At 38.0% G+C, this 10,000-nt stretch overlaps 2 protein-coding genes across 13 annotated transcripts in view; both read right to left on the bottom strand.

Moving 5' to 3' along the window:
- Positions 1–5,674, bottom strand: part of LOC113829561 (uncharacterized) — a gene marked incomplete at its 3' end in the record, with an annotated part of 6,997 nt that extends 1,323 nt beyond the window's left edge. For 2 of the 12 annotated variants that reach the window (XM_070136875.1, XM_070136887.1), the window contains 6 exon segments: positions 602–1,426; positions 1,601–1,669; positions 1,850–2,317; positions 2,714–2,949; positions 3,956–4,009; positions 5,535–5,674. In XM_070136875.1, the coding sequence (XP_069992976.1) occupies positions 602–1,426; positions 1,601–1,669; positions 1,850–2,317; positions 2,714–2,898 (1,547 nt within the window). 12 annotated transcript variants of the gene reach the window in all.
- A 4,272-nt stretch (positions 5,675–9,946) lies between these two features.
- Positions 9,947–10,000, bottom strand: part of LOC113813166 (uncharacterized) — a 5,586-nt gene continuing 5,532 nt past the window's right edge. Inside the window, exon 7 of the mRNA XM_027365115.2 lies at positions 9,947–10,000. This exon is cut by the window's right edge and continues 738 nt beyond it. The gene's annotated coding sequence lies outside the window, so the exon portion shown is untranslated.

Below are 10,000 nucleotides of genomic sequence, written 5' to 3'. Positions count from 1 at the left end.
GACATTCCAAACTGGATTTTTTACTGAAAACAACTGAAAACTTACATCCAAGGTAACCTATCCAACAGCTTTCATATCATCCCTCAAAACTTGAAATATTTCTAAGTTGGCTTGATCCTACCTTATAACACCATGCAATATACTCGAGATTTCTGTCCTACATTAATCAAGATTTTATTTATAGTAAATGTTCTATACCTCTTCAAGTAATTTTTTATCATGCTAAAACATATCAACTCTACTAAGAAATATTCAACATACTACTGTGGTCATTTTTTACATGTATATCTCACTGTTCCTTTTAATACTAAGAAAATCTCTTTACATGTTCGATATACAGGAGATACAAATACTAAGAGCTTATTTTCATACATCTGAGTATCCTATATTAAATTCCATGGATGGTTTCAGGACAATTCCCTACAAACTACACACCTGAGAGAGTTGCCACTCAAAGAAACCTTATGTCCAAATTTTGGTCCACATGCAAGGTACAAGGCACCCAAATCCAATGGGTCAAGATAATGAACAATGCAGTACTAATAAATAATAACACTGTTTATAAAACGACAATAAGAATCATAAAGAATAATGCACAAACCTAGAACGAGCATTATATGATGAGGTAGATGATGGCCTTTGCTCCAAAGTGGTACTAAAACTGTCAATGCGCATGGGGGTCAGAAGATGATGAGCTGCTCTAGAAGATACAGGTCGCTGTGTTGTGCCTCGAGGAGTTGTGACAGAAGGAAGAGATACCAAAGACAGACTGGACCGAGCTGAAGACTCACGGGTATGTGAAGCAGAAGAGATTCTAGAACGTAATCTATCTTCTCCATTCTGCAATGGTTTTGTTGTTACCTGCAGAAGTTCTTGTAATTCTCCTTGGTGGATACTTGGTGTAGGCTGAAAACCCTGCAATCTATTTATAGCACTTGATGGTCGCTGGATTCCACTCAATGGACGATTTGCTCTGTATCCTCTAACAGAAATGCCACTATCAGGTCTATTCACACTCTCTGGGAGCTTTAGGTGCCTCTGAGTAGCTCTCCCAAGATCTGCACTATATTTTCTTACAGGAGTCTGTCTACCCCTTCTGGCCCCTCTAGTACTGGGCTCCCTAGAGAGAGATGAATATTGTACTGACTGTTCAATTACATACTTGGCATATGAATGAAGCAGTGGTTCAATTGCTTTTGTCACTGTAGGCCACAAATGATCAAAGAGCATTATGAGCACTTGCTCTTTTAGTACTTCTGGATCATTTGATCCACTACACACTCGACTACTGGAAGTCCCTGTCTTTGGATTAACATGAGAAGAATTTTTTACTTGATTGGCACTGACAATATTAACTATAGGCAGCAGATGGTGAAAGTGACCATCTTCTTCAATCACTTCCTCATTTTCTAAGGTTTCTTCATGCCTGAAAATAAATAACCAAAGTGTTAACATAAAAATTGAAGGAGAATGACTGACATACAATACAGTAGGAATTTTAAAGTACATAGAGTAACTATTCCTTAACTTGTGCAGTACGTAGAGCACTAGTATCCTTTCATTAATACTATTATGCAAATCTTTTAATAGTAGTACTTACAGAGAATCTTCATTCATATACTGCTCTATGATATTAAGCAATGATGTCTCCAATACACGCCCCCTAATTCTGTTGACATTAGAAAAACACAAACATAAGGAGAAGCATTGTTCAAATACATACAGTACATCAAGTATTTATGTCAACAATTACACATATACACCCAGAATTATTTATCCCCAGTTTAGTCACAGTCATAACAACCAGCAGTAGTGATATACCAAGACCTAATTTAGAAAAGCAACTTACCTAAAATGTGGAAAGTGGTGTACCCAATTTGAGCATTCCTCTAGTAATTCTGGAGTCGGTTCAGGGGCTACCAGAAGATCACTACCTAATCCAGAACTTGATTCTAATAATCTTGCACTGTTTAACAATAACGTTTGTGATCCCACATTATCCACATTAAAAATTGTATCTTTGTTAATTGTTTTTATATTGGTTTCAATGTGTTCATCAGCATTACTCTCTGGACTTGAGAAGTACCCAATACTTCCAGCAGGTGAAACAGTTTTCTCATCCTCGTTCACACACACTTTTGTGCTTCCACTAACAAACCATGGCACAGCAGAGGTTACAGAGTCATCCTGATAGAGCAAAGAGTCAAGTTGGTCAAAGAGGGCACTGACTTGTCTGGTGGCCTCTCCTTCAAACTCATCATCACCCCATGATAAAGAGGAGTCTGATCTGCATTCATTGTCATCTCCTCTTGAATATCTGTAATATATCATCATACATTACTACTAAAAGTTATCAATTCCAGAGATACTGAAGTCAAATCAGTTGTATCTAAAGTTTTTACCAAGTATGATAAACATTTAAATTTCAGAGATACTGGATTCAAACCTGTTGTATCTAGTTTTTACCAAGTATGATATCAAACCTGTTGTATCTAGTTTTTACCAAGTATGATATCAAGTTACTAAAGATTTGTAATAAGTCTGAAAGCAGTTAAAAGATATTAATGCTCCCATAATGGAAATTGTGAAAATCATAATCACATACAATTTTAAACCCATACCTCACCCAGCAAAATGAATATAGATGTAATCCATCACAGCATGTATGTATAACATCAATTTACACTTTATGCTAATATAATGTTTACTTTACCTTCCAAAATCTTTATTTTCTTCATATCCAACAGGCTGACTTGGTGGGTACTTCTTTATATACAAAATTGGAGGTGATGATGGAGGTGTATTTGTAGGGGTTACATCACTCTCTTCAGCCCCATGATCTTCACGAATATCTAAGCAACGTAATTCTTCTTCCAGATCGTCCTCCTCCTGAGTCATCTTCTCTTTACTCAAGGGCCCATAATTCACAACAGCTGGGCTACATCCTACCTTTGAGAAAAAAAATCACAAAATGCATATCAAAGTCAATAACACTACGAAGTACTTGGGAAACATAATTTCATAATAATATCTACAAAAGATATACGATTAATAAGGATATGTGATAGAAAATTTAAAGTCACAAAATTGAAGCATTTGAGTTATCTGTTTATCACATGGGAGATATAGGAAAGAAATAGACACAACATGAAAGATAAATAATAATACAAAAATGGCATGTGCACTAAAATAAAAGGATATCAAAACAATTTCATAGTTTTCTGGTAACCTATATCAGACTAAAAAAAGGGTTTTAGTTTTTACCATAACTACTGAAGTGAGGAAAACGACATAAGGTAAATATTGTGACATCATATGCTTGGCATTAACCAATTATTTTTTCAAGGGTTACAGATGTTCAGATCAAAACTAATATCATGAAAACTGGCAGAAAAAATAGTTGCATCAAACCCTGGGCAACAGTGTAACAAAAGGGGGAGACGTACAAATCATTCTGTAGATCAGACCTTACTCTCCTTCCCCATTAACGTTCAGCTCTTCTTCCTCTCCCGCCAGTCTTGCTGGTCTAAACGATCTGCTATTCTATTCAATTTTATTTATCTATTTATTATCTTTTATCTATTCTCATTTTTTATTTGTTTTGCCTCCATGCCTAACTTCCATCATGGGGTTAATTCAAGTCAAGAACTTAATTAATGAACATCCAACTTCAATTGAATTGTTCTTAATTTCTTATCCATTTCAACTGCCTCACTTCAGCTCATAGCATAATAATTCAAGTGTGAAAATTGCTTCCCGAGATTCTCCATACAGATTGTTACTTGTAAAATTACGGTTTTAACATAAATAACATTTCCTATCAAGCACCCTAACAATAGGTCTACATGTCTGTGTCATTTGACTCCCACAAATAAATAATCAATTTCCAAAGCTTTATTATGAAATAAGCTTATGAGGCCCTTGGGTTCCCTGGATTAAGAAAACATTATCTTACATGAATATAAAGTTGGGTGGATAACTGAAGATTTCATGTTCAGATACATCATCTCTGAAATAAGATAAATGAATATAGTCAGTATTTTCTCCTTCTGCCCATAAACACAAAAGATCATATAATTTTACCACCATATACAAATGTACTGTAAACAAAAAACTATCCTACTGAATATGTACCATAATATGTAATATTGTAAATTTAGTCATATGATGATGGAACTTTTTTATTTATACAAGATGTGCTTCTAATTTAATCTTATATTTATAATATCTTTAAACTGAACCTTATTCCACTATCCACTGGGTATGGTATTAGTAAACCTATGACATACCATCCTATCACAGACCATAAAAGCAGAACAAGGTAAAATGCCTATCAAAATCCTTTTCCTAAAATCTTACAGAAGATAAGGTATGTCATTATTCTTTCATCACATTCATCACTGGATGCTTCGCTTCCAGCCATGGCAGTCCATCTTGGCAAGCTGCCTGGCAGGCCCTTGGCCCATCTCTGTCTCCTTGTGATAGGTTCGGTCAATATCCTCATACCATCCTAGGTTGTCCCACAGGCCTCCTTCACCAAGGATTGTCTCGTAAAGAGACTGTCTCATAAAGAGACAACCTGATGGGTATGATCATCCACAGGTAAACAATCTAGGTCCCTGTATAACCTGAGTTGGCAATCCTGGTTTAAGCAAGTAACAGGTCCTATGTCGGTCTCACATTGTAATTGTCTGTTGAACATATGGACTTGCCAAATGTACCCTGTGATCCGGCATTAGGATAACGGGCATTATGGCATGACTCCAAGGCACTAGATAGCGTCCAGGTTTCACTTCCATAAAGCAAACTGGCAGTACTAATTCCTTGACAATACTAGCCTGGCCCTTCTGCACAAGTACCGGCATTTCCAAATACTCGTTGACCAAGTTCATGGCTTGTTCCTGGTCTAGCAGCCCAGAGAAATGAACTAAGGTATGTAGAACTCTGTGACTTCAACTTCTCACTGCAAGCATGTATCAACTGAATAGGTTTCCCTAATATGCTTTCAGCTTTTCATTAATGGTACATATAAATCCAGACAGTACTTTCATTCAGTCTACTGTAATCTAGAATTGATCCAATTTTCCCAATAACTATTCTGTACACCACACACTCAAAATCAGCTGCAGCTCGAAATCTAGTCATCCACTAAGTTGTTTATGTTAAAATAATCCAAACGCATGATGATACCACGAAATCCTCACTCGTCACTGATACACACATCAACACATTGATTATTGTGAAGTTTAGCGTCTCTCCTTTGCAAGTACCGCAAACCACAATGCACGGTGAAAAGATAGCGCCTTATCTGCACCATTCAATTTCCCAAAATACAAATCAACCAGCCACAAACACCTGTCCATGACGTGTTTACAGAAGACAGCAACACCTGTCATTCTCACCTGGCTCCAATGACGGGAAATGGTCGCTACTCGCACACAGATCACGTATACGACTTAGATTAATTTCAGTCCCTTTCTATTTCAACACACTGGGTAATGTACAACTATGACGACATTGTCGAAAACACTTACTGCTACGAATCCATAATGGGTAACGAGTGCGAGACAGGAGACGGAAAGCACTCTGTGTCCATAGTTACGTCGTCGTCTGCAAACACGAAGGCTGACTCGGGCTAAACCGTAAGGGTGGAAATCGTAACCTTTCTCGTTAGAAATTGAGTTCTATGAGTGTAAAGCATAGTCTTGTGTGCCCATTCTCTTTACAATTCGACAATTATTATGAGTATAAAGCATATCCTTGCATAAGGTTTAACGGGAACATCGGCTTTACAAATACGTTCAAATCATGTAAGTTCTTTAAACTTTTTGCTCTTAAATTACAGAGTATAAAGTTATGAATTATAAATGTCATCAAACATTCCCCCTGGGAGGCAAAACACGGACAGGTTTTGCAGTATTTTTATGGCATTCATAATGAGTAAAGTCTTTGTAATTGTAAGTTTGTTTGTATTTAGAAGTTTTTCATTTCAAATGATTTGGCTCCCCGCTTGCAGTATACCTCAGGACCTTTGTTATCACGCCACAACTCTATTGATTTATTTTCATGGTTTTCCAGGTATCGCTATCAATACCGCTTTGTGCGAAAGGCCAAACTATTATAACTATATAAAGTCCATTTTCTCGTGGAATTTTACAAAGTGCAAGGTGAATATGACATGAATAGTTATGAAAAAAAAAATCAGTGGAAATAATGAAAAGCTTTATACATGTGGAGTTATTTTGTAAAACATATTTGTAGTGTTTTTAATGTTGTAGATATGCTTTATATAATGATTGTCACTTGGAAGTAGTAAGTTATGATGAATAGGTAGATTTATAAGATGATTGTGTTTCAAAAATTATGAAAGTTACTACACATTGCCGTGTCCGCAAGACGATATGTTTTTATATCCGGCATATATGACTTTTATGTAGAAATGTAGTATTAATCAGGTTAAGCATATTGCATGATTATCGGCGTATCATATCTGGCTGCAATTAAGTTTGGGCCATGGATGTAGATTTACTGATTTGCAACAAACATTCTTTTAATGTGGCCTATTATGAAGGTAATCATGTGAATGTTATAGAAATAATAAATGTAACCTGTCCAACTTTGTTGTATCACAGATTTAACAAAAACGTTCTCATAAAATAGTCATTATGGCTGGTCAACACTGCGGGATGATTTGAGCGAAAGAAAATATATGGTTTGATTTCTTTTCCAATGATGAAAAGTCACTCGAGTTACAGATGGATGATATCTTAACAAAGACAGGAAGAGATATGTTGAATGAATGGATAAGGAATATTTCACCTTTGTTCTCAGTTTTCAGGCAAGGAGAGAATTGTGAATGCTGGTGGTACAGGACAGTGCATTCTCGGAATTAGTTTCTGCATGTTTCACCGCGGGCCTGTGAAGCTCAGACTGCCTGGCTGACTGCTCAGAAGTAGAAGAGGAGAGACGACAGGGCAAAATTCCGTGATGGATTGATTGATAGGCAGTGCTAAATTTACTTGTATATTTTGTTGAGTTAACTGCTGCCATCATTAGAAATAAAAAGCGCATGGCAGTGTAGTTATGTCTTTTTTTAAGCTGTCTCACTCCACATTCTACTTGAAGTTTTGCTAACATGTATTGCACGTACTTATATTTAACCCATTTTAACCCTGCGCATGTATAATATGTCAATTCTAATCACTTGTAACAAATAGACTTTATATTTGTAAATACGGTAATCTGCCATCTATTTTTTATTTCTGTGTAAGAAGGGCTAAATAATACATCAAAAGCTACGGGCACTGATGGTCAAACCCTGCGAAAGAATAAGCAATCTCAGACCAGTCAGTGGCGCAAAAACCTGTTATTATGATTATCAATTTTTCTGACATAACTTCAATACAAAAAAAGAAAGAAATTGAAATGTAATTTTTTGACGTGCAGTATTTCGTGTCATGAGAAAATATCGCACATGGTGCATCTTATTGTTTATAGATCAACATGTGTATAATCTATAAATATGTGCGTGCGTGTGTGTGTGTGTGTGTGTGTGTGTGTGTGTGTGTGTGCGCGCACACACACACACACACACACACACACACACACACACACACACACACACACACACACACACACACACACACACACACACATTTATATATATATATATATATATATATATATATATATTTATATATATATATATATATATATATATATATATATATATGTATGTATGTATGCATGCTCGATGGGCCACTGGTGTAGTGGGTGAGACACAGATACTCTGGGTGCGGCAGTGGTGTAGTGGGTAGATCAGTGGTAGTTTATATTGGGTGGAGCAGTGGTTCCTTATATTTGACAGGGCATTATAATACTGGATGAGGCATTGGTGTAGCGGTTGGGGCAATGGTGAGCTAGAGTTATCAGCGGTGTAGTTGGTGGAGCAGTGGGGTATTGGACGGAATATTAGTGTAGTGGGAAGGGCAGTGGTGTACTGAGCAGGGCAGCATCGTGGTGGGTAGGCTAGTGATGTAAAGTGGGGCAGTCGTGTATCATTGAAATGGGTGAGACTACTGTGGTGGGTAAGACAGGGGTTTAGTGAGCATGTCGCTGGAATAGTGGATGTGGCGGTGGTGTAGTGGATGTGACAGTGAAAAGTGGTGTAATTTAGTATGTATTCCTTCACAACAAATCACACCACATTTTTCTTCGGGGAGAGAGAGAGAGAGAGAGAGAGAGAGAATGAGACAGAGCGATAATGATAACGAGGAATGAATGAAGGAAAGTGAGAACGAGAGACAGTGATAAAGAGGAAGTGAGTAAGAGAACAAGAGAAAGAGACAGCATGAGCGAAAGATAGGGTGATTAGGAGATTGAAACAAAGATAGAACCAACAGAAAGAGAGAGAGAGTGAGAAAGGTAGAGAGCATGATTCTAAGAAAAAAAATGAAAGATAGTGTCAGGACATGAAGGAGAGAGAGAGACGGAGAGAGAGAGAGAGAGAGATAGAGGGAGATAGAGGGAGATAGAGGGAGAGAGAGAGGGAGAGAGAGAGAGAGAGAGAGAGAGAGAGAGAGAGAGAGAGAGAGAGAGAGAGAGAGAGAGAGAGAGAGAGAGAGAGAGAGAGAAGGAGAGGGAGAGAAGGAGAGAGAGAGAGAAAGAGAGAGAGAGAGAGAGAAGGAGAAGAGAGAGAGAGAAGGAGACGAGAGTGAGAGAGAGAGAGAAGGAGAGGAGAGAGAGAGAGAGAGAAGGAGACGAGAGAGAGAGAGAGAGAGAGAGAGAGAGAGAGAGAGAGAGAGAGAGAGAGAGAGAGAGAGAGAGAGAGAGAGAGAGAGAGAGAGAGAGAGAGAGAGAGAGAGAGAGAGAGAGAGAGAGAGAGAAGGAGGAGAGAGAGGGGGGGGAGAGAGAGAGAGAGAGAGGGGGGGGAGAGAGAGAGAGAGAGAGAGAGAGAGAGAGAGAGAGAGAGAGAGAGAGAGAGAGAGAGAGAGAGAGAGAGAGAGACTATAAGAAAACGAGAAAGTGAAATATATATATTGAAATACCATGCACGAATTGCCATGCACTATTGTGTGGCGAAAGGAAAAAGAAAACATTTTCAGTTACATTTTGAAATAGACCACTATGTTTAAAAATAACGGTAGCCTGAAGCACTGATTAATATTTGTCGTTTTGTACACCGTATGCCATATACAGTGTATGTGAAATGATGAACAGAGAAGTTAATTTTCTTTTTCGAAGAAGTAGCTACTGCAGGAAGCGTCACAGTCTGGGTTCTGCCATCAAAATTAACCACCTGAGGGACCTGGTGTTCTGGTCATATCTGTAGTGTTTCCTCGGCCGTTTCAGTGGCGCCCTCTCGGCATGATGGGCTATTCCGTGGTGTTCCCCAGACTTCTCAGTAGCTAGGTCTATATGTACTTATATAGACTTTGCTCGGTAGTGCCTTTTAGCTTATGCTAATGCTGTCCACCTCGGCTATTCTAGCCTTGCCCTCTTAACCATGCTAGTGTATGATTCATATATCTTTATTCTCTACATATCTGAGTGACCACGCTGATGACGAGTAGACCAGATGACGTCACCATACTTAGATAGCCTGCGCGTGCGGAATTTACCTATCTGTACACTAAATCTTGGCTAGTACACATAAACCCTCACAACTCGCTGGTTACAAGCAAAATGAACCACCAAACGTTTACAGCAACAGGAGAATCATATAGGGAGATTGTACATATGGTTCTAGATCCTGAGTTAAAGGAAAGTTCTTAGATTTCAGGAGTTTCATTTGGACACTTCATGGTAAACAGGACTAAGCGAGGTTTACCGACCGAGCCACCTGGGTTTGCTGGGAAAATCACAACACAATAGACTTCTTAGATATTTTTTTGCCAAAATATTTCCCTCTTTTTGCGCTGATAATCTGCGGTTTATGAAAACCGTGTATGATACAGCGACATATATATTTATAGTTTCGAAACAATGTAGGTCACACAGC

This window comes from Penaeus vannamei, chromosome 22, assembly GCF_042767895.1.
Source record: "Penaeus vannamei isolate JL-2024 chromosome 22, ASM4276789v1, whole genome shotgun sequence".
NCBI classification, from domain to species: Eukaryota; Metazoa; Arthropoda; class Malacostraca; order Decapoda; family Penaeidae; genus Penaeus; species Penaeus vannamei.
This window is presented reverse-complemented; position numbering and strand designations above follow the sequence as displayed.